A 24,580-nucleotide genomic window follows, 5' to 3' on the forward strand; every position below is an offset into this window, starting at 1 on the left:
TTTATCCGTGCTGTTAAGAAAGGCAGGTTTAAATGTAAGTGGACTGATATGTGAAATTTTACTGCGTTTAGTTTAAATACACGCACACAGTCATGCATGCAAATCCTCACACACTGGGAAAACATAGTTGACCATAACCACAACAAACTACTGGACTTCTTTCACACCTGTGTTTGCTTTTTAAAAAAACGGTGTAATTTGTTTTTGTAAACGATGTTTGTACTGTGAATGTGATTCATTCTCTGACTGTATAGTTGTGGATAATTTAGATGATTATATTTATGCTGTCGGTCTTTCCATTTGCCTTTTTTTTTTCCCTAAATCCTGAATTGTGTTGACATTGTAGAATGCATTAGTGTGTGTGTGTGTACTTGACTCACAGTCTGAAAACAATGGTGCTAAGTTTGGACTATGCCTGATCTTATTTATTCTGTAATGAAAACATCAAAAACAAGTCGAGTACTTGGTGCTGTACACAGGGACATTTGTAAAGCCGTTTTTTGGCATTTCCTTTCTCATATTTAATATGCTATTGTCTCGTTCTTTCAATGCATCTTGTACAACTGTAGACGCCACCTTTGGATGAAAGTGCTCTCGTGCAGCCGGCTCGGGGTCCGAGCGACGGCCACGGGGGCCCCTGTTAATGTTTTAAACAGACATCGGCCCGCTGTTGGTGAACAAGACACACTGTTTTTGTACATAAGTTTTCTTTAATTGTACATCTCTGTCATAAACAGAAAAGTATATAAAATAAGTAACTATATACAGTCTATATAAATATATATAAGTATATAAATATATATACATATATATGTGAAAGGGGTGATTTGGTGCTGGCATTGTGACCCTTAAATTCACCCTGTAACAGGAGGCTTGAAGCAGAGCAAAGCATTGCCACCAGAGGACCTTAACATGGCTGCACATCAGCACCTGAAAACAAACACACACACACACACACCCCGCAGCCACAAACTCAGAGGCTGTGTGTTTATTACACAAAGGTGCGGCGGCTCGAACGCCACCAGATTCCAGTACTAGAACTGTTATCACTTTTTTCAGGTATTTTCACTTCTTTGATTTGTTGTTGTTGTTTTTTGGTTTGTTTTTGGTGTTGAATTTTTTTTTACCAACCCAGATTCTGCAGGAAAAATGGTGCTTCTGTTTCCAAGCGAGGGCAGTTCAGACTTTACAATCGAAATCTTCACTGGTGCATACAGAACTGCGCATCAGCCTCTTTACACACACCGCCTGTAGACGTCTTACTGACGAGGCCGTACCTCGCCGCGTGAGCTGATGTGAAACACTTGTCTTAGTGTGTGTGTGTGTGTGTGTGAGATCAGACAGGCTTCCTTTTTTTCTCTGATAGTGGGATTACACTAAAGCTCAGTTTGTACGTGTGTGTTTTTGTGTTTGTTTTTTTTAATTTTTCACTTGCCAGCGCATATCTAAGGGAATATTAGTGTAATAATCAAAGCTTTATAGAAAAATAAAACCGTGTCCCGTGCACTTGTGTGCAAGTGAAGAGAAAAAGTCATTTTAGAATTAGACTAGTCCATTTGTTACCAGCACTGAGAGGTGTTTTGTAATTATTGTTGATGGCATTTTGATTTTCTTATTCTTGGTGTTTGATACGATTGCAGTCACATGTTATGCTTTTGATTGTGTCTTCAGATTTGTCAGTTTTTAATACTACTAGTCAGACAGCACGGTGCTCTCCTTCACTTAAAACAAGGAAAATCGCAGCTATTGATGAATACTACTCCTCCTGTTGTGCTGCAGGGTTTTATGGTTTAAGAATCTTACACACAAGCTCACCTGGTGGCTTTTCTCACAGCCCAGTCTAACCTTTCAATCTTTAATCTGGAGGGACACCGGCGGGCGGAGGGGGGTGTACGTGCCTGTCAGAGCACTTTGAGGAAGGTGGCAGGGATTCCATTCATTACATACAGATTTTAAGCAGTTTTATAGTTTTTAAATGTATTTCTGGGGTGTGATTTGGCTTTAAAGCTGTGCAGTTCTGCATGATACTGCATCCTGGTACATTATTCGTAGATAATCTTTGAGAGCTTTGCAGTCAAGGCTGTTTACTCGAAATCCTGCCAAAGGTCTTAACTCAGGAACTCCCCACACTGCTTGAAAGAACAAGTTTCGTAATCTGCTGCATCTTATGTTAATTTACCTTCAGGTGGCATGACAAAGTCCCTCTACGACCCAACTCAGGACCAGGGCCACCATTCAGTCAGTGTATTTCAAGGTAAAAATGTATCAGCTGCCCTCATCAGATCTCCTCAGATGCAGTCCTGCTGGCACGTACACCCCAACCCCCGACAATCAGTCCGAGCTTTATGAGCGATCTGATCTCGAGAAGCTGTGAAATGGCTACAACTTTCAGCATCTTCCTCATCTCACAAATGCCTCTGTCTAGATTTGCGTCTCTAAGGAGGAGGTTCGGTGTCTTGTTTGAATCCCTCGTTGAATTGGGGGTAACCTTCAAGGACACGCGTGACCTACAGGATGTGTATAGTGCTCTCTGATTGGTGAAGCCAGGGCAGGTTTGAGGTGCAATAATGGCAAACCTACTTTCCAAAAGGCCCTCGGTTTTTCATGGAAACATTGTTACTGTTTGATGTTGGTGCTTTTATCCTAAGATGTTATGATGAAAAAATGGAATTAATGTTTTTTTTCTCCCCTGCAATTTATGATTATTAATAAATTGTTTCTTATAATATTGAGTTTGCGTTTGGAGTGAACTTTGTCCGAGTCCATTTGGTTTGCTGTGACGGAAGAGGGTGTCATGCTGACATCTTCATACCTGAACCATGTTTGAAGCCCCACTACCTAAATCCTAAGTTAGTAGACTTCACATGTAGGCGGCATTTACCTTGTAATGCCGAGTTGGCCTGGCAAAGACTCCAATCTGGCCCGCTCGACGGCAAAATATGAACTTTCACAAGTTTGGTAGTTTTTCCCTAATGAAAAGACAAAGTAACCAACAAATATATAAACCCTTAAAGAAAATTCTGTTTTCTTTTTTCTATCTACTATTGCAGTTTCCTTTTTTTTTTTTAACAGCTGGTCCACAGTATCTGTTGTCCTGACAGATTTCTTCAGTTCATTACAGCAGCATTTCTTTATCGTGTAGAAAAACAGATGTGGTTAAAACTGCGCTTCCTGTTTCCACATGTCTCTGAGATCAAATTTGTAGGTAAATCTCTTCACAGAGACGGATAGAGAAGCTGCACTGGTCCGGTTCACGTAATTTCAAAGTGGCCTGCAAGTGGCCCGCGATGTAAAATAAGTTGATAAAAAATGTGTCTCTGTATAAGATACTGAAGTTTTTGAGAAGTCAGCATCATTAGTGGTGTGTGTGTGTGTGTGTGTGTGCGTGCGTGTGTGTGTGTGTGTGCGCGTGCGTGCGTGTGTGTGTGTGTGTGCGTGCGTGTGTGTCAGTCCCGAGAAAGACTAACAGCCTGTTCACTGTGGTCCTGCAAGCCTGAGTCAGAGAGATGGATATGAAAGTGATGGGTGATTAAAAACCACAATTAACGACATTGTTTTTAAAAATATGTCAGCTTTCAAAAGAAATGGAGAACGTTATAAAACACATAAATGAAGAAAAACGTAGTCCTGCATAAGAGAGCCGCTTCAGTCACTAACTTGGTCACTTGAGGATTATTGGTCCGGTGAGGTCTGTAAAAACAAACAGCTTCTGCTGCTTCAGTTCACAGACATGTTACCTTATTCTGTGTCGAATGCCTGTGATGCCTCAGAGAAAGCCTCCTAAAAGGCCCGTGCACTGAAGCTTTCCACCTGAAGCCAGGCCTGTGGCGTTCCCCGGTTACCACCTGTGGCTCACCACTGTAGAGAGGTGAATATACGATGGGGAGAAACAGGAGTGTAGATGTTGATTACTTTTTCATCAAAGTGCAATTCTTGTTTCCCACAAGTGTGACTGAAAACATTCAAGCTGGTGTGCTTCAAACACCGCCTTGATACAATGAACATTTCCTGCCATTCCTCACTGATGATTTATAAGGTATGGTGAACCTTGGCTTTATCACCGGGGGAAAACGTCCACAAATGGCTCTGAGACCTTGACTGTCTGCACAACAAGCCTGCAGCTGTGAAAATGCTGAGGGGAGTAACAGCTCCTCGAAGCCACTCAGGTCTCCCTCTGACAACATGTTTCCTGCTCGTCTTCCAGCGCGAATGCTTCCAGATCTCCGGTGTGGGTTCATTAAGATAACCCATTCTCTTCCCATGACCTTTAATGGTAAGTTCACCCAAAATGCAGGCAGACCACACAGTTGATGAACAATCTGATTTGTTTCTCATCTGACATAGATGAAAATAAATGAATGACATTTCAGTTATGCAACAAACTAAAACAGATTGGAACAAATATTTTGCTCCGAACGGTTTCTTTTCCACAAAACTTCTCTAAAAATTAGGAAAAGATATTAACTGAATGAAAATTAAGCAAAATAAAACAAATGACATTATATTTTGTACTTAGAAAACATTAATATAAAAAGTGTTAAAAGACTGCAGTCCTTATAAACCAGATTATTTCCCGGTTTGCAATAGTTATTTTTGTTGTAATTTTAGAAATGTTGAAATGACTCTGGAAAAAAAAAATGGAAATAAGGTGAAGTACTGAAGGTTTCATGTTTTAGTTGATCAAATCAAAATTCAGTCGGAGTTCCTCAGGGATCTGTCCTTGGTCCGCTACTCTTTATTATGCTCATAATATGTCTTATAGAAACAGATCAGATTTTCATTTAGAGTAGAATAAAAACCTTTTAACGGTGTTTAGTAGTGTCACTAGTGATCATACATTTATACACGGAGCCGGGGGCAGGAGATGGTTAGCCTGAAGCAGGGATGTCCAACTGATTGTGGATTGTGGGCCACATTCAGCCCGCTTTGGTCTTAAGTGTACCTGACCAGTGAAACGCCCCGCTCTGTCAGAGTAAAGAAGCTTAACTACATGTGAATCTCAATATAAGAAAGTGCAACTTCAACTCTGCGTCTCAGTTTTTCCATATATAATGTCAAATGTCCTCAGTCCCATCCTCTATACCCTGTACGCCCACGACTGTGTCACCTCCAACAAAGATAACATCATTTTGAAATTCGTGGACGACACTGCAGTGATCAGTCGCATCACTGGAGGGGACGAAGTGGCTTACAAGAGAGGTGGCCAGTCTGGTGTCATAGTGTGAGGACAACAACCCCACCCTCAACACTGAAAAGACAAAGGAGATGATAGTGGACACGAGGAAGAAGAGGAGGCCTCACCAGCCGCTGTTTATCCGGGGCCTTGAAGTGGAGAGGGTGAGCAGTTTTAGATACCTGGGCGTCTACATCTCTGAGGACCTCACCTGGACACTGAACACCACACAGCTGGTCAAGAAGGCTCAGCAGCGGCTGTATTTCCTGAGGAGGCTGAGGAAATTTGGTATATCGGCCAAGATCCTCAGCAGGTTCTACAGCTGCATTGTGGAGAGCACACTGACCAGCTGCATCACTGCATGGTACGGCAGCACTACTGCCATGGACCGCAAACACCTGCAGAGAGTGATAACAACTGCAGGGAAGATAATCAGGACTCTGCTGCCCTCTCTGCAGAGCATCTACCATCGCAGAGTCTAAAGGAGAGCTGCCTCCATCCTCAAAGACCCCCCACACCCCCAACACGGACTGTTCCCGCTTCTGCCCTCAGGACAGAGGTTTAGAAGTGTGAAATCCTTCAACTCCTTCTTCCCCACTGCGATCAGACTCTTGAACAAGCTGACCTATTTCACACTTCACTATATTGTCTCCTTTTCTGTCTTTATTTATTTATTTGTACTATTTGTATTTATCTGTTCTATTTCTATTGTATATATTAATCGGTATCTGTGGGTGGACAGCAAAGATGAAGACAAATACCTTTTGTCTTTGGACACATAGCAATAAACAAGTAAGCAGATATACCAAAACTGCAAAGTGTTTCTTTAAAGTCGTTTTGAGCTTTGTTGTCGACGTGATGGAAGCAAACCTCCAGTTCTACTGTCCTCTTTGTTTAAGTTAGGCAGCGTGCATATTAGCTCTGCAGCCACGAAACATTAAACAACACTCTTCATCTTTCAGCCTGGCGTGTTCTGTGAAAGGTTTGTGAGAAACTTTCTTTCTCAAACCTGTTTGTGTCTGCTAGATAAGGATGTTCAGTGTGTCCAAAGTCATCTTCTGTTTACATCTATGTCCCGTTTGCTGTCTGATTTTAGAATGTTCTCTACAGTCAGGTTAAAATATCTCAAATACTGATAATCTCAGTCATCAAGGACACACAGTGCTGCTATTTTGGCAGAAAGGGGACCCCAGGTGGTGAGAATGGGAGGTCCGAGGATGTAACTCCCATCCTGTGAGAGATCTGACCACACAGACGCACGCGCAGACACTGTAAACATGTTGGGTCTGCTCGTTCTTTACAGCGAGGCGCTGACGCTCTGCTGGACCCTGCAACCGGCCCAGGACCCCACAGTAACCGGTCAGACACCGCTCGGCTGATTAATTAATTAATAACTCGTTAACTTTGAATGGAAAAATGCGTGCATGTGGTTATTGCTTCAGACTGGTTCTTTAGTGCGTGAACTAATTTGTCCGTTTCAGAGTACTCACTCCCATCAGCGATGACCCCATCATCACCATCAGCAGCAGCAGCAGCGCCTCATGCTGCACCATGCTTCGTGGAGGACATCTTTGCAGCGTTGCGTGAGGGTGTGGGGGACAGCGGCGAACTGACAAACAGCAGTTTGGTTCTGTTTGGATTCTGCTCACAGTCTGCCCACTCATCAGCCTTGCTCTCGTTAGACCTCGCTAACAAGAAGAGCAGCTTGGAGGTTCTGCACCCAGCTGCAGGTAAAAGCCGAAACCGCATTCTTGCTATTTTTCTTTCTTCACTTTGTAAATTGTTTGGTTTTGTTCTTTTAGTACATGTATCAGAGGAAGAGGAGCAAGGAACAATCACGCTGACCTTTGACCTCCCACGGTCTCCTTCGCTCAGGACGAACCCCGTGCTGCTCTTGGCCTTTGAAAGTCCACTGGCACGAGGAGACCTGGAAGTTGCTTTCACTAGTCGGTCTCTGCAGCCAAACACGCAGGTAAAGAGAGCTCAGGTGCAAACGCTGCTTCAAGGATGCTGTCAAACATAAGGCACGGGAGCCAGATTGGGCCCAGCAAAGACTTCACACTAGACGGCTTTGAGCTACTGGACGTTTTTCTGTAATTTTGCACATTTATTTCCTTCATTTACTACAGAAACTTTTCTCTGTCATGCACAAAAACTGAGGCTTGGTGTACAAATTGCACTTGTTTTTTTCATATTAAGATGTCTCAGTAATGAAATGTGCAGTTAAACTTCTCACACTCACTGAAAGAGGAGTTTCACATCGAGCTGCATCAAGTGGCCCTCAATGTAAAACGAGTTTGCCATCCCTGCCTTGGGTGATAAAATGTAATGAAAGGTTTGCAGATCTCTAACTCTGGGTTTTTGTGTTGCTTTGTTTTCCAGGCTGTGTGCATTTCAGGAGACACGCAGTATGTACTGCTGACAGGAAAATCATCAGAGGGGAGCGTTAATGACAGGTGGCAGATTACTGCTGAGACAAAACCCCCTCATATGAGTGAGATATCATCTTCTTCATTTTATTTCCCCATCTGTGGTTCATTGTGTACCCTCCTTACATTTCCTCTCATTGTAGAACAAAACCTAAAAAGCATCTTGATTGGTGAAAAATCAGGAAGTAACATCAGCATGAGTCCACTTCTGTTTTTCTCCGGGGGAACGGGAACTGATACGAGGTCGGCCCGGTTTTCTTTCTGCTGACATTCACTGTCGTCAGAGACGCGTTCAGCTTTGTTTTTTTGTTTGCTTTCCCAGATGTGCTTCGGGCTCGCCCCCGGCATCTCTGCAAACCTCCTTCCTTTGTGAGATGAAACGCTTCCTGGGTGGTGTTCTGCCTCAGGAACACTTCGCATCCCCTCCACTTCCTCTGGACTCCTTACAGTCTCTGCCTCCCCTCTCGCTTGGCTTATCCTCCAGCGAGACCCTGCTGGCAGTAATGATCAACTCCACAGCTCCCACAGTCTTTGGCTTCACGAGCTGGAGCTCTGTGTTGCCGGTGTGCCACGGAGAGCTGGCCCTGTCTGCTGCACTGTTAGAGGAGCTCAGACAGAAACTGGACCAGACTTTGGTGCAAATGACAGATCTAATCAGAGAGGAAGAGGTTTCACCGGGAGCCAAGGAAAGCCTGGGGAGGCTCAAAGAACTGAGTGCGTTACAGAAGAAAGAACATGCCACAGGTGACATGTGCAAGAACAGTTATAGTTACATAGGAAGCATCTTTTTTTTAAATGAAACAACACCCTGCTGCACAGTCGGGTGCATTTAACTCATTCACTGCCATTGACGTCTATAGCCGTCAATTGCAGTGCATGAGTCAATGGGTTTAACTCATTCACTGCCAATGGCTGGCAGTGAATGAGTTAAGTATCCCTCTGCAGCTTTCAGCTTCCAGCTTTAGGAGATGTTGGGTGGAGGGAGTGGCCACGGATTCTCTAAACCCCATTTATAACAGGCCTTGCAGTCAAAGGTTTATGGGCCAAAAACAGTAATCATGCTGCAGACTGTCTGTTCAGTTCTACAGCGGCCCCAGTGACCTATGAGTTCAGATTATTTTAAGTCTTGTGCACAAACAGATTCCTATTATTCAAATTTTAAAAGTTCTGAAGACGGCAGATTAAAAAATAAATAAATTAGATCTCATTCATCAAAAGAACAAAAACCTGGACATGAAATATTTAGATATCAGCAGATGTCTTTAAGAAAACTAATCATGTGAGTGTGTGTGAGCTTGGCTGACGTTCATTTCTATTATTATATCATTTGCTGTTTTGTCAGTGGTAAAATTTGGATCTATATTAACCAGTGACCTTTGACATATATAGATGAGCAACTATATTAAATTTAATTTGATTAGATTTTGTTATTTTGTCATTTTGCTCTGCTGTGTTCATCAGTTTATCAGCTCCACAGACTCTACAAACTGGAACTCGTTTCCACTTTTGCTTTTTGCTTAGCGTGAATTTTGTCGTCACCGCTGTACAGGTCACGTATATCCCCTTTTTAAGTGCTGCATGTGTTTTCTTTCTGCGTCCGCCAGGAGGGAGTCAGTTCCGTGCGTTTCTTCTGCTGAAGGCTCTGCAGACGGTGGCCCAAACGTACGACGCGCAAAGAAAACTGCGGGCCACCAGAGCAGACCCCAGTTCGTCAGTGAGGGGCAGCGTCTGTGGGCTGAGGGCTCTCACCGTGTCCCTGACGAAGCTTCTTGTCGGCCCAAGCAGCGCAAACATTAACAATTGCCACGGCTCCTGCGCGTTCCCTCTGACCAACGGCAACAACCACGCCATCCTGCTCAACTCCCACATCGAGAGCGGCAACGCGGGTGAGCGTTCGCCCTGCTGCGTGCCCGTGGCCTACGAAGCTCTGGAGGTGGTGGACTGGAACGCAGATGGGACCTTCATCTCAATCAAGCCAGATGCGGTTGCGAGAGAGTGTGGATGCCGCTAGAGCTGTTCTCTACAGCTACTTTACCCCAGCATTTATAACTTTCACACAACTGATAGTTATGTGCATGTTTCAGTTATGAAATATCAATTACAATACACCACATGTACTTTTAATTAAATATAACTACTTTTATGCTTTATTAAAGATCACAAGTCTTAAGATCACAAAGTTGATGTGAATGCTATTCATGTTAAGATATTTGATAATTAGTGATGCTAAAATGAATCAGATCTTGTCATTTTGAAAATATTTTAATTGGAATAATGTTTCTGAGTGTTAAACTGTTAAAAGGATGAAATATAGCCTTCTCAAACTTGTGATAATTAAATGCAAAGTGTATTTAAAGTTCTGTATTCGTAGCCATACAGCTACATAAGCTACAGTATATGTTTTATGCTTTGATTTTGGGTTTCAGGATTGCTTTATTAGCAACTGGCTTCTTCCTTCTTCTAATCGCTCCGACTTCTTCAGATCCCCACCACCGGGTGAAGCTGTCCCATATGGAGATCTGGAGGCAGACAATGGGAGACAAGACACGTGTGATTCCATATCAACCAGCCCTAAATACTGTGGAAATCCTATACTGTTGCATAATAAAAATTCTCATTTATAATAATATTTGAGCACGTGATATTTAAAGAGATGATCCAAAGTCCAGTTTATTTTCGGTCCTCTGAGCTGTAGAGCTGTTTGTCCAGCTTGAGCAGTTTAGTGTGCATTTCCTAGATTTGGAGAAACCGGCTGTAGACGTTTCTGCTGTCTTTGGAACATTTATGAAAATCATTAAGCACACATCTTGCAGTACCAAAAATACAATAATGACTCTGTTACTCTCAAAAATAGCTGCGAAAGGTTCGGCATCCATCACCCAAAGAAGTATACACTAACCTGTGATAGGCAAGGTTATTACTGTTAACTAAAACTAACTTGTTACGCCCCTCTGTAGCCCCTAATCTCTTTGCAGTGGCAGTGCAAGAGTGTTCAGCTGTTGCTAATTGACCACACCTTATACATACTTGAGGCAAGTTTTCATGGAGGTGCACTAGTCTTTGTCTTAGTGGTACCAGCTATTTTAGCTAACTTATCATATAATTTAAAATAAGAAATAAAATCTTCTCTGTGAAATTCTGGTGTTGGTCTCCATATTTATGTTGCAGCTTTTGAGCTGGCTCGTAACATAACTAAAATTTAAATATAGAGGAAATATTGTGGAGTTTTAGCATCTGTTAATCTTGTTTAACCTGTAAGTTGATGAGGTTTTGATAAACGTGTTTGATGCTTTGGATCTTTACCAGACAAAAACTTATAGTTTGATTGAAATAGATGCTCTGCTTTTTCTAAATCTTACCTCTGACATACAATAAAAGATAAAAACTAACACTGCACCAAATAAAAACGAAAAATTTTCGAACAGTAAAAACAAAAAGTCAAAATACAATAAAAACTTATTAGAGAATACAAAATACTATAATAACTCTGGTGACAGGATGTAATCGTGGCACCCCCCCCCCCCCCCCCCCCCCTTCAGCTGAACTGCAGCTAGCTGCAAACCTCTTTTGGTTGGTATTTGTAATTCTCTCAAAGGAAAATACTTTCAGCATGAAACTGCTCACAACAGTCTCATTAAGGCATACATCTCCAAAAATGGGAAAATCACACCGAAATAGTCCAGATGGGTGCACAGATGATGTCATCTAGACACGGGACGCACTCTGATGTCTTTAACGCTTAAAAACGTGTGGAAGAATCAGAAACAGGTGACCTTGATTGTAGAACATAGCAATCTCGATGTATGTAAAATAAGACGCACTATAAGATACACTTCTAATGTTGTTCTTTTAACACACAGAAGCTCCAAATGCTGTTCACTGCTCTAGTCTACAGGATCACCAGTCAGCTCTGCTCAGTACACCAACACGTGCACTTTACACGGTGTTTCATGCTTTATGCTTTGGGTTGAACAGATACTGCTACTGTCAGTCTTGCAAAACTTTATTTTTTCAGCTATGAGAGGGTAGGTTTGCTCATTCAGTCTTTAAAAAAGAGGAATAAAATTGTTTAAACCGGTAAGATTACATGTAAGGGGAGTATGGAGCCATCCAGTGGTTCATCAGCTGTGTGTTGACCGGGTATTTGTTAATTCTCAGCCATACAAACGGACACTTTACAGTTCCCTTATTTCCAAATCTGACAAAGACTTTCTCAAAACCTCTGTGAATTTACAGCAGGCCCATTATTCTCCATTTTGCCCTGTTTATCCTACTGTTGTTGCTTTATGATGCCAGGAGAAGCAAATATCACTAATATGGCCCTCTCAGACTGATAGCTTGTCACTGAGATGCTTGAACACCAAGAGAAGAAGATGGATTACGGCTTTAAAGGCAGAAAAGCTAAAATGGCTCATTTCACACAGCGGATGAACTGAAGGGTTGCCCCATTAAAGGATGATGTTTAAGATATATGATTAAAAGTCCAAGTACTAAAATACCGAGCTGGAAATGAGCACGACTCTGTATTCAGCTGTGGCTGATCCAGAAAACCGAGTAAAAAACTTTACTGTCGATCCATCCATCTACTTTCCTCTGCTTAACTGGGGCTGGATCGCGGGGGCAGCAGCCCAAGCAGAGAATCCCAGAACTCCCTCTCCCCAGCCACCTCCTCCAGCTTATCCAGGGGAACACCAAGGCGTTCCCAGGCCAGGCGAGAGATATAATCTCTCCAGCGTGTCCTGGGTCTGCCCCGGGGCCTCCTTCCTGTGGGACCTGCCCGGAAATCTCACCCAGGAGGCGCCCAGGGGGCATCCTTGTCAGATGCCCGAACTACCTCAACTGGCTCCTTTCGATGTGGAGGAGCAGCTGCTCCTCCACATCGAAAGGAGGAAAACTTTACTGTATCTGTACATTACACATAAAATCACCCTCAGTCTTTAAACAAGAACAGTTGCAGGCTAACTGACAGAATCACGAGAAACCATACCTGTGTTATTGAAGCACTCTGCAGACTTCCAAAGAAAGACCACACACCTGTCTCTTCAACAAAATAGTCCAGAGCATCTAGAAAACACAATCGCACGAAAGACTGAGAGCGTGTTACACAGAAGCTGTCGGCTGTTACAAATCACAGCAATCTGTCAGAAACAAGCTCAAAACATGTCTGATGGGGGTAAAGAGACAGTGCACTGGCACTCACCATGCACTTCGTTAACTCCTGAGCTCACCAGTAGCACAACCAGCGCCGCCACTAAACAGCGGTTCACAGTGAATCCTTTCCACGGATTTGGAACATCGCTCAGATTTTCAATGCACAGAATCCGCTCATAAGACACTGCAGACAGACACGAGTCAGACGCATTTAGTCCATGCTCAGTTTCATCAGTCTGGTGGCTGTTTAGTGAAACATGTGTCTTACTCGTGAAGCCTTCAGACAGGCCTGCTCCAGCTTCTTAAGGCTGAAAAATAACACTGCAAGATGAGGAAAGATTCAGTAGGACTGTGTGGTTGAGATTTAGTAAAATAGCAGTACACAGAATACACAGAATGATCACACGTGGGGTTTGTATAATCCTCGATATCTTATATCTGTGATCATATTCCACTTTCCCCTGTACTGCCTTTTGCACCCTCTTCCAAGCCACACACTAACATGTGACACTAACACAGCTTAAAATAGGCACACGCAGCTCTTTAGAAAGACAAATATGGAGCTCAGGGTTTAGTTTGATATGAACCTCTGGACAGAAAAATATGCTTACCTGATTTTCAGTTGTGCTTAACCACAGAGGTGAGGGATAGTAGAGCTGTGCTGCTGCGGTTGTGTACACGCTCTGCACCTGCTTCTTTGCTTGACTGACAGGCACGGGTGTGAAAACAGGGAAAGGGACACTCAAACTTAATAGCAGTAAGCCAGTAGGTGAACAAGGATTAGTAACACCCGCCTTCCAGTGCCATGAACACTCCTACTCCTCCACAGCTCAGAGGAAGATAAGCCAGAGTTACCAGGGTGGGGTAAAAGTTTACTTAATTATGAGGAGGTCCTAAAACACAACACATTGTTAAAAGTTCATCACATAATAAATTAGTCCCAATTCATTGATTCTGTATGTTACTAAATTCACATGACACTGATGTGTATGATTGGGAACCTGCAGTCTCAGTGTATTGCTGTATATAGTGTCAATAAAGGCATCATCATCAGTAATAACTTCTCCTTCTTCTTTCAATTCTTCTTTTGGCTGCTCCCTTCAGGGGTCACCACAGCACATCATCTGCATCCATGTCATCCTTTACCTACCATCGTCCTGTCACATCAACTCTCTGCAGGCCTTCCTCCGGCCTGGCAGCTCCATTTTTAACAGCATTTGTCCAGTATATCCATATCCCTGCTCTGCACATGTCCAAACTTTGTCTGAAAAAATTACTCAACCGGAGCAGTCCAGTCTTTTTGATCAGCAATAATAACCTACTACTCAAATATGTACTCGGCTAAACCATGGTCTACTGTTCCACTGCACATGGTTGAAATGAAATTAAAGCCACTTGACTTGGCAAAAATGATACAACTCAATTCTATTTTTGGGATAAATTATATATATAAAACAAAAGACAAATAGAAAAAGCTATGCTAATTCTACACAAAACAAGACCGTCTGTACCAGGGGTACGCAGTAAGTAGGTAAAATTTATTTATATAGCGCTTTTCATAGATAAAAAAATCACAAAGTGCTTTACAGTACAAGAAATGGAAACAATGTAACAGTAAATAAAACAGCATGGTAAACCAATGAAAAAACAATAAAAACAACGTAATAACAAATTAATCAAAAGCTTTTCTATATAAAAATGTCTTCAGCTGTTTTTAAAAGATGTGCCCAATCTAAAGCCAAATCTAAAGCCCAATGTATTACTACTTAGATATTCTTTTGTGATATAAATCTTTTTATTCTGTACGCGTTGTTTTATTGTTGTATATTTTATTACACCGTGAAGTGATGGTACTGAGTAACTGCGTCACATTTCGACAGTAAACGTCAGACTGACAGAACACGCCTCTGCCAAATACCGCAGCTCCCCGCTTGTTAGCCCAGCATACGGTGACGAGGAGAGGACAGAGGGAGCAGCTGGTGTGGACGCTGGCCGGATGGTTAAATCTAACCTACAGACGATTTTGAATAGTCACTGTTTTGCTAGAGAAAAAGAGAGAAACTTACCCGAGATGCCTGTTATCGAGAAGTCCAGTAATAAACCTGAAAGTGAAAGGTATGTTGTGGTCCGTGTCAGCTGCTCTCAGTGAGCTAAGCTAAGCTACGTTTAAAAACCGCGGCCTAGCTTTCGCATACGCTGTGGGGCGACTAGCACAGCCTTTCATGTTTACATAACAGCGACACTTATTTCAGTTGACATTTCTAGAGAACATTATTAAGCTTATAGCTTATTTCAATTCCATAAAAGATGCATATTAATCACCTTAAATACACCGTAGTACCGGGATTATGACCAAAATGTTAGAAGTGACAGCGCCGCTTTGGTAGCTTCACAGATGCTAACGCGTCAGCTAATATGTCAAACGCCACAGGTTCGCGTTATCGATGGCTGGGCTAACGTGTCGTAAGGTTTTCTATTAAGACCTGGTTGCGACTAGAATTATAATTTATAACATTTAAAATACAAATTTTGCGTGTTAAAAAGCGGAATAAGAGTGTTTTATCATTACTAGGTGTGTTTCCCCTTTAAATATTAGCGTAGACATTTAAGCTAAATGCTAGCTCTTTAGCATTAGGTAATCTGACGGATGCGTTCATATTTTCGTCCTTGGCAATGGGAATGATCAATGGCTTTGAAACCATGTTACTATCTTTTTTGATGTGGCTTTTGTGATGTAGAACTAGTACGACATTTTTTGCGCGGGGTTATGTAAAGTTAGCTAACCATGTAGTTAAAATGATGGCTGTACGGATTAATTCGTGGTTTCAGGGATTTTCTTATTTATTTATATATTTTATTTTATTTTTTTCTTTTCGCCCTTCTGAACCCACGATAAGACACCCAGTAACTTCTGGAAAACACGGGTTCCAGGTGGGCGGACAGGGAATACGTTTTACCGACGTTCAGAAAAACCTTTGTAATGTTTTTAATCCGATTCGGTTTGATTTATGCGAGCTGCTGCGGGGCCATTCTTCAGCAAGCCGTGTGCCTGTTTGGGTGCAGTTCAAGTACCGATTGACTGGAAGTGAGGAGACTGGTGGGGATGGATGCCTCGAAACTGGTTGTTAGCGATTAACCCAGTCTGGTGGTCGGTTGTGGTTGCACCACTCGTGCCCTGACAGGATTTGTTGACGCGCTCTGTTTGTGCTGATCTATAGTGTTTGAGGCGCTCATAGGAAATTTCCACTGCGGGGGAGGAGGGACGGAGGGGGGCAGGGTGGGTGCTGTATGGGGAATTTTGGAAGTTATGGCCTACACACAAATCTTGATGTATTTTTGCTTCTCGTGGCAACTAGTTGGTTGGAAGTTGGATATAGTTATGTAATTGTCATGGTTAGATATTATGTATGTATATTATATAATAGTGTTTCTCTTTAAGCCGAAGCTTGAAAAAATGGCTTTATGAATATGCTGACACAGAGCTATCATGTGCGATAAGGGTGGTTTAACATCCACATCTTCCAATAATAAAGCATGCATTAAAATAACATCTATTATAGCAGCTAATAGCCTCCCCCCCTCCCAAGGTAAAAAAGTCTGTTACCTTAAGAGACGGCTAGGCCTTTTCTTTTCATTCTTTTCATCTTTGACCACCTGATAAAATCAAAGGTATTTAAACTTGTGCAAATTTAACCCTGCATTAAAGAATGTTACCTTTTTAACCTGCTAATTTGTCTTTTGTTGAAAGCCAGAACGTGTTAGGTGAGCTAAAAAAACCACATCGCAAATGTCATACTACATTAAAGAGTCTCATTATAACAGTGCAGGCTAGAACATGAGATTAAAGATGATTCTCTGCTAGATGGATGCATGAGATTTAGTGCAGATGTCCTTTACAATGATGTTCATTTACAGCAGACTCTCCTACAAACACTATTCACGGCAGCTGTTTTTATTAAGATGACCCCCAGGGTGTCATTGTGCGGTGCTGCCTACTGTTCACATGTCAGTCTCAAAGAACGCTAAAGGTAGAAACTGACTGAGAACTTCGTGTTCTCTTTAAATCGCAGGGAGGAGGCGTTGAGGGGTTCTGCAAGGATGGCAAGTGGCTTCCTTTCCTAATCTGATTACTGGATTTAGGGAGTAACTGCATTTGGTTAAAATCCCAATCCTCTGTGAGATCATAAGTTGAATATTATACACTGCAAATGACACTGGTTTCCGCACCTCTGCTCAACATGTAGCGCATTGGTGGCATTTGCGTACGAGAGCATCTCTGTGTGTGATGGTGTTTGCGGTGCTGTTATTTTTGTTCCTAATAGAATCCCAGTGAACAGGCCTTTGCTCAAAGCTGTAAATGTATGCAGTCACAGCAAGCTAAATCTGAGGAGTGCTGTGACACAGCACTGGATTATAATGGCTGTTGAGTATTGTTTATCCCCGTCTCTTAAACTGGAGCTACACAGTGAGTGAAGGGCTAAAGTAGGCTAGTGGCTAGAGGAAAAAATAGCCCGTTCTTCTGGCAGGTTTCCTGTGAGAACCGTGGAACAAGCTTAAAGTGACCGCAGCAGAAGTGTGCCTGACAAACGTTAGCTTTCTGAAGTTTGCTTCCTTTCCCACATGAGCCGTAGCCTCGATGTGTCTTTGTGAGACAAAAGCAAACAATTTCTCATAGTTGGTGGTCAATATTTGACTGACAGCTGACAGAAAATTGCTAACAGTTTAAGTGAGGCATCAGTGATGTGGTGGTGTGACATAAACCACTTCTCCTTTCCGTTACGCGTTCCTCATCCGTCGGCACGTCATGCACGCATCTGTGCTCAACACAGGAACGGTTATTGATTGAACCGATTCCCCCAGTCTTGTGCTTTTGTGTCTGAAGACTCACTCGGGGTTAGCAAATGTTTTACTGCAGTATTGCAGATGAGTCACTCTGCAGTTTAATTTGTGCCGAACCTGCTGCTTATAAAGAGTTTGGTTTGTGTTTGGTAGCAGAATCTCGACTGAATACCCAGCTCATGATGGTTCCATCTGTGTGTGCGTTTGTTTCGCTATCCAGTATCTCAAGTCCTTTGAGGTGCTCCCGCTGTTGCAGTAACCCGTGTCCGGGGCCTCTGTGGTGCTCCTGATGCCCCTCTCCCACCCCTGAAGATCCCAGGTGGGCGAGGGAATGACCAACGGGATCGCAATCTTTCAGCTAAGCTGTTCTATTCTGTAAGTGATGAAAGCTTAAAAAGAAATACAGAAATTTCCCTGCTGGTATGTGCAATTTAATTTTTAACATAACCTAAACTACACTTTCCCAGGATGCTCAGTTGCTGGTTCTTGAGGAACCTTCCCCTGCCAATAGCAGAGTGCGCTTCTTACTCTTTGAGCCCCGGCGCTCCGAAGGAAAGCACTGTGTATGGAGGGCGGCGCTGAAAGGAGGAAACCTGTACGTTGAAATCCCTCCTGGAGCTTTGCCCGAGGGCAGCAAAGACAGGTGAGCAGGCAAAACTTGTTTGCAAGTGATTCAAGTAAGAGGAAGTAGACCAGACGCTTTTATTTACTGGTAACTGCTAAAGCAGAAACACACATCTACTCGTGTTTCCTGATGCAGTATATAGGCAGGTATAATAATATTCACATCCACACTGGAAAAAAAAATCTTAAAAGCAAAAATGGTATTTGGAAAAAAATAAATAAATAAACGAAGGACCTCTAATCTTTGGGTGAAATGGGCTCTGCCTCAAATTATTAACAACCCTCTGACAAAACATTAACCCTTCTTGTTTGCTCTGTTTCTTTCCAGTTTTGCCCTTCTGCTGGAGTTTGCAGAAGAGCAGCTGCAGGTTGACCACGTTTTCATCTGTTTTCACAAGAGCCGTGATGATAGAGGTGAGGGGTTTTTTGTTTTTTCTTTGATGCAAATTAAAACTGTTAACGCTTTATATAAAATACTGAGCTATATCAGGAAACAGAGTAATGTTTTTGTTGTTAAGCATGTTTTAAATGCATACTGCCTGCAGATGTTATGAACCTCATTACCTCTTCACACTAGTTTCCAGACCTGTAATAAATGTGCGATGTACTGCTCACGACTCCAAAAATAAGTAGCACTGGACTCAGGCCAGACTCTTCGTTAAAGAGCTCAGATGTTGCAACACGTGCCGGATGTTTCTGAGCACAGTCTTGCTGATTTATCTAATAATTAACTAACTTACTCATGTTATGCAGACTAATGTCCACTGTACCACCACAGATGCTGTTAGTGAACAGTGTGATTATGAAATGTCACGGGTGTGTTGATTCTAACATCTGGTCCAAGTCTGTACTGATGTGTTTACAGTGCTGAGAGCTTTTCTCTGCATGGTGCTTTTCAGCACACTCACAGTGGCAGTGTCGTGTCTATATGTTCATGGAAGATGAGCTGCTTTTGCTCTGTTCTGATCTCTCCTTGTGTCGTCCTCCATAGCATCCTTGCTGCGTACATTCAGTTTCCTGGGCTTTGAGATTGTGAGACCAGGTCATCCCCTCGTCCCTTCCCGCCCTGACGCTTTCTTCATGGCTTACAGCATCGAGCGTGACTCTTCAGATGATGATTAAAATTACGCTGAGCAGTTAAAAATCTTTTTTTTGTTTGTTGTTTTTTATTTCAATCCACAACCACATCTTTATAATTTTGTTTATAAAAATGTCATCCAAGCTCAGTATGGTTGAGGTGTGTTTTACCTGCCACGTGCTGTGTTTCATTACGATTTGCACTAGGGTAAGATGTTAATATGTCAGGAATGTAAATCAAGCGACACGTAATATTTGGGCAATGCATCCTTACTGCTGTGATACTTTCCCCGATGTGTAGTGTTGGCTTCCTGCTCGTTCTCTCTAAACCTTCATCATCTCAAATATATTTATGAGTTATATTGAGCTTACTCATGTAATTAGAAATATAGATTTCAGTTGATTCTCCTGTTGATTTTTTTTTTTTTTAATGTGTGCATGATTTTAATTTGTTTCGATACACTTGATAGGGACGTGCATGTTGTAACTGTACTAAATAAAAGTGCTCACCTTAAACTGTGGTTTCTGTGGTGTCATGAAACATAATTACACCCTCTAAAAGGAGAAAGCATTTAGTTGTGTTAGCCAAAGCTAGAGCCAGTAGTAGTTGTGTAAGCTCCTGGCTGCATTTCGTAACGTCTTGATTTGGGATACGGGGAATAAGGTTAATCCCCTTCAGAAAGTCAACAACTTGCATGAAGTCGCATTCATTTACACACAGTATTTTTGTGAAGGTCTTGAGAACAGAAACCATGCCCCACCTTCACACCTTTTTTTTTTTTTAAACTTGAAACCCACCCAATAACTAGAGAGAAGTAAAGTGTACAGACAAAAACTGACACAAGAGTCAGATGAAGTTGACAAAACAGCCTTTTTTTTTTTTTTTTTAAACCAGTGGAGTCTTTTTAATAGACTAGTTTTACATTATGAAGTGCAGCACATGAACAGCTGATGAAGGAGAATGCACTGAAGTGGATTATTCCTCAATCTGGACTGTTTTTTCCTTTCAGTCGGGTGATAACGACGGACTCCTTTGATATCGACTATAAACTTTGCTCAGCGTTCACTGTGTGCCACAGCTCATTGGCCACACTCGCAACTGTTTCAGAGTCTGTAAAGGACAGATACTGCAAGCACATACAGTCCTCCCAGTCCAGAAGAGACCGATCCTCGATCAGCCCCTTTTCGGCCAACTTCATAACCAGCAGCGCCCGCTTGACTGTCAGCCAGTTATGTATAATGGTGGTTGCAGGGCCTCCTTGGTTGAAGAGAGAGACGTGTGGGCCCCAGAGGAGCACCTGAAGCATGGCTACCATGTCCACCATCTGAGCCCCGCTGTCGCTCTCAAGCAGAGAGGACAGATGAAGAAGCCCTTTTTGGTAGGAGGATTTGCAAACATCTGGTACTGAACCCGGAGATGTCGCACTCTCTTGCCAGCAGGACTGGATTAAAGCTGTAATTTGAGATTTGATGGAGGTGAGGGGTTGAGCGAAAGTCTGTGGCTTTAGCACCACACGAGGACAGCCTCTCGTCCTCCATAACGTCTGAATCCTCCCTTTTTCTGGAGTGTTTACCCACTCCGTTTCTTCCTTCTCCTCAGAGGCGTCCTTATTCAAGTTGTTTTCTGCCTTGTCCCTCTTCCCATCGGGCCACACTAGAAGGATCTCCTGGGGTTTGAGCTCAGCTGCAGTGCCTCTCTTACTGTATAGATGGTGTGTACCCATTAATATCTGCAGCAACAGAGCACACACCTGTCTATAATAACGCACAGAGTCTGTGCTCTGCAGCGAGCTGCTGTCTTTAACAAAATCATCCAGGCTGGCGTGTGGCAGGTCTCTTTCCACGCTCACGGCATGGCCTTTCTGGAGGAAAGACTGAACTGTGAGCTTGCAGAGGTTCGTGGCTTCTGCTGCACGCTCAGTGCTGCTTCCACCTGGTGGATTAGCAGGATCTCGAGTTTCACTGGTTCTGTAGCTGTTGCTGGTTGGGAAATAAGTAATAACATCTCGCACGTTGACGTGTGGCGGCTGCCGCTGGATTTGAGTGGAGAAAACCTCATCAGTGTGTTTGTGTACCTGCACAGAGAAGCAGCAATCAAACCACTGAAGTGCTGAGTGATAAATATGTCAAAAAAAGTCGACTCTGCTGCAGCCGTGGGTATACTATAGTTCAGAGGAAGCGTTTTTGCCACCACAAGCCATTGTAGCACTTGCAAGTGCCGATAAAGATCATATTTGTTTTACTGGTTGCTATGAGCAACATTCCTACCACTTGGTTTTGCAGACAATTTCAAGGGAAATGTAACAACTACAAATCACAACATGCACACAGAGCTGGTTGTAAACTATGCAAAATGAATAAAAGACATGCAACATTACCCTTAAACCGAGCACTCTCTGTGGGAACTTTGGGCTGTGCAGGCTGTAGTAAGTCATGTTTCCAATCTCCTTTGGCTGGCTGCCCTTATGCAAGAGGAAGTCCTGAGGCTGGTATGAGCTCACATCCCTTCTAGAGCCCTCTAGCAGATTCCTTGCCTCCACAGTCTGTGCCATGCTTCTAAGAAAGAGTAGATGGCGATGCTGAATCCCATGAGAAACAACCCCCTGATCGACAAAGCTGTGGAAGATGTAGGGAAGATCTTCGTCCGGAGTGTCAAACGACAGCTGGGAGAAGGACACTACGGAGACAGGACTGCTTGTGGATGGTTTAAACTCTTCTAGCTCCTCTGAGAAAAAAAGATCTTGTTTGGGTGCCATCATGTACAGCGGATTGTCAAAGTTCTGGGGGAATCTTTGCAGAGGAGAAAAGGGTGACATGTGAGGCAACGAAGGCACATGGGTGGGCGGGAGGGATAAAGCACGATGTAACCTCTTCTTCGGGACAGGCGGTGGGTTGATATCAGAGTAAAATCTCTCCAGGTGTCTGCACGGATCTGAGCAACACCATCAGAGGAATTAAAGTCAGACAACAACAGCAGGCAAAGAAGGGGAAGTAGTTTAAACACAATACAGAGACACACTGAGGTAAAATAGTTTTGTAAAACAGACATACTGCTGAAACTGCACTTATGTTTACAAAAACAACACTGACTGTTCATGAGCTGATCGGTGAGGGTTGGCGCAATAAATGGGAATATTTTAAGAATGTACTTCATTATTAATTGTTTAGTAGTAGTTTCTTTTTCTGGTGCAGCCTACTTAATATGAAACTGAATGCATGTGGCCCAGAGAAAGTTTGACACTCCTATTTGAGAGGAACTTGCTTGCATAGTACAATCACACCTCCAAAGGAGTCATTCAGTATAAGGACATTTACCCCGTTTGCCTTTTCAGTGAAAGTAAAAGTTTTGTAAGGTGACTTCCTCTCGAGTTCTCATGAACTGAAAGGCGAACTGAGAAAAAAGAACCAGATGTAATAGTATTTTTTTTTCCCATCTCACCGAGCCATATACTTCAGTAATCAGTAAACCACAGTGCTATTTGCCTAATTTATTGTTGCAGAGATATTTTGGTGTCATCGTTCTCCAAACCTACCGTAGCGTTGGTGTATGGGGCACTGGGCTGCATTGCAGTCGGTGGGTTCAGGAAAGACATCGTTGTATGCGGAACTTTGATGCTGTGGTACCACAGGGCTGCAGTCAGACTCCACGCTGGAATGCCTGAGGAAATACATGCAATTGCAATATATGCACAGCAAAAGCTGCCTGCTGCTCCATTGTCAGGTTTGGGTGTGGAGTGAAAATATTATTAAAATTCAATGAAAAACATGTCAAAAGGAGCCATAAAGGTTTCTCCTTCTGACAGAAAGATAATGCTTACCTGTGCTGTTTGACAGGCAGTGCCGGCGGCTGCTCGTCCACTCTGCTGCTTGAAGCAGACGCCATCGGGAATCTAACACCTAACCCGCTCTTCCACTTCTCTCACACTTTGCTTCTGTCACTGAACTGAGTGCATGTGAAGCTCAGGGGGCCAGCTCAGTCAGTATAAAACACTTCCCATCCGCTTCAGTTACTCCCCCTGCTGCGTTTCGCTGCCTCTCACAGTCACACACGTGTAGTCGCACATTTTTAAAGCAAACTTGTGTCTTCTTGAGGCTGCCCTGCTTATCTTTCGTTCTAATCGTTTCTAGTTAGACTTTGAGGTTGGCACCGGAAAAGTTATGTCTGTTCTGAGGGCAAAGCTGCTCTCTGAGCTAACCTCAGCTTGTCAAAATGGGGAAGAGCAGTTACAGCGGAGCACCTTCAGCATGCACTCATTTTTGCTCCCTTCTGTCAGTTGCAGTTGATCTGCATGTGCTGTTTAGGTTTTCTCATGTGCCCGATGCACTTGTAGCTTTCATGCACGCGCTGCTCTCTGAAGTACTTGCTACCGCTGGTTTAAATGGAAGGAAAACATATTTGTGCAGGTGGAAACACCAAATAACTGCCTTCTGATAAACATCTGCCCGTGTTTCTGTTGGTGTTCCTTAAACCTCTTTGAATGAATGTCTGGAATATAATCTTAACTTGATCCAGGGATAGTTTACTGATCACAAATACTGACACTACAGTGCACCTGAAGAGAAAACAGTGCGACAGGAAACACAGGAAATTCATATTCATATTCTAATTACATGAATGACTGCAGAAAGTTTAATCTTACAACCGCACTCTGCCAGCACAGAAAAACAACCGTGTGACAGCATCAACACCTGACTACAGGGGACAAGGTTTGATGTGATGCAACTGATAAACGGAGACATGTATGAAACCCTCCTCACATGCACACACATGCGCGCACACAGGTTGCTGTATGATATTTTAATCTCTGTGTGCAGCTGGTTTCTGCACCATGAAGCTCCCTTAATGTAGTCCTATCCCAGAATGCTTCTGGCTAAAAGCAGTTTTTCAGTATCTGTTATATTTACACTCACTGCAGCAGTCAGCAGGTCACTGATAAACACATGTAAAAGCGTGTAATCATGGCTGACTGTGGAGTCCATGGAGGCTTCCAGCACGGTGGCGGTGACGAAGGCCGTTAGCGCTGAATCTCTTTCTGTGTTTTCAGTGAAAGTAACCAGACCAATTTCTTTTGAATTTTCACTTCTGTCTGAGAACTGAAATGAAGAAGGACGCGCACATCAGAGGGTCACAAGTACAATGTGGGTCACGCTGCCTCATTCCTGCCAAACAAACTCTCCTCAGCTGACATTTAACTTTAAAGCCAGTGTACTTACACAGTGTCAAAACTAGAATGCCCAAAATATCTGAGCTCATCTGGATTAAAATATCTTCTGGTTTGATTTCTTT

General features: G+C 43.0%; 4 protein-coding genes across 5 annotated transcripts; 2 read left to right on the forward strand and 2 right to left on the reverse strand.

The window, feature by feature from the left end:
• The first annotated feature begins 6,343 nt into the window (after positions 1 to 6,343).
• Positions 6,344 to 9,757, forward strand: amh (anti-Mullerian hormone). Its single transcript, XM_026160170.2, has 7 exons — positions 6,344 to 6,532; positions 6,655 to 6,903; positions 6,976 to 7,145; positions 7,556 to 7,667; positions 7,746 to 7,845; positions 7,925 to 8,346; positions 9,207 to 9,757. The coding sequence occupies exons 1-7, from the start codon at positions 6,451 to 6,453 to the stop codon at positions 9,611 to 9,613; spliced, it is 1,542 nt and encodes a 513-aa protein (XP_026015955.2). The 5' UTR covers positions 6,344 to 6,450; the 3' UTR covers positions 9,614 to 9,757.
• LOC145424270 (uncharacterized) lies at positions 9,718 to 13,646 on the reverse strand. Of its 2 annotated transcripts, none has more exons than XM_080297447.1 (5): positions 13,365 to 13,646; positions 13,022 to 13,061; positions 12,803 to 12,937; positions 12,590 to 12,666; positions 9,718 to 10,121 (listed from the first exon to the last, which is right to left on the reverse strand). In XM_080297447.1, coding segments are annotated over exons 2-5 (330 nt in total). In that variant the 5' UTR covers positions 13,023 to 13,061; positions 13,365 to 13,646; the 3' UTR covers positions 9,718 to 10,004. The 2 variants fall into 2 exon arrangements, with proteins under 2 accessions (XP_080153573.1, XP_080153572.1); XM_080297446.1 differs by having other exon boundaries at positions 13,022 to 13,074; positions 13,365 to 13,506.
• Positions 13,647 to 14,405: 759 nt separating this feature from the next.
• oaz1a (ornithine decarboxylase antizyme 1a) lies at positions 14,406 to 19,809 on the forward strand. The gene is given in 6 exon segments (XM_026160171.2): positions 14,406 to 14,868; positions 17,813 to 17,879; positions 17,881 to 17,967; positions 18,060 to 18,235; positions 18,545 to 18,630; positions 19,208 to 19,809. Coding segments are annotated over 6 exon segments (666 nt in total). The 5' UTR covers positions 14,406 to 14,749; the 3' UTR covers positions 19,339 to 19,809.
• A 379-nt stretch (positions 19,810 to 20,188) lies between these two features.
• LOC113016926 (inactive tyrosine-protein kinase PEAK1) lies at positions 20,189 to 23,312 on the reverse strand. Its single transcript, XM_026160122.2, has 4 exons — positions 23,112 to 23,312; positions 22,827 to 22,951; positions 21,672 to 22,225; positions 20,189 to 21,368 (listed from the first exon to the last, which is right to left on the reverse strand). The coding sequence occupies exons 1-4, from the start codon at positions 23,174 to 23,176 to the stop codon at positions 20,337 to 20,339; spliced, it is 1,776 nt and encodes a 591-aa protein (XP_026015907.2). The 5' UTR covers positions 23,177 to 23,312; the 3' UTR covers positions 20,189 to 20,336.
• Between the last annotated feature and the right edge of the window lie 1,268 nt (positions 23,313 to 24,580).

Source organism: Astatotilapia calliptera, chromosome 23, assembly GCF_964374335.1.
Source record: "Astatotilapia calliptera chromosome 23, fAstCal68.1, whole genome shotgun sequence".
NCBI classification, from domain to species: Eukaryota; Metazoa; Chordata; class Actinopteri; order Cichliformes; family Cichlidae; genus Astatotilapia; species Astatotilapia calliptera.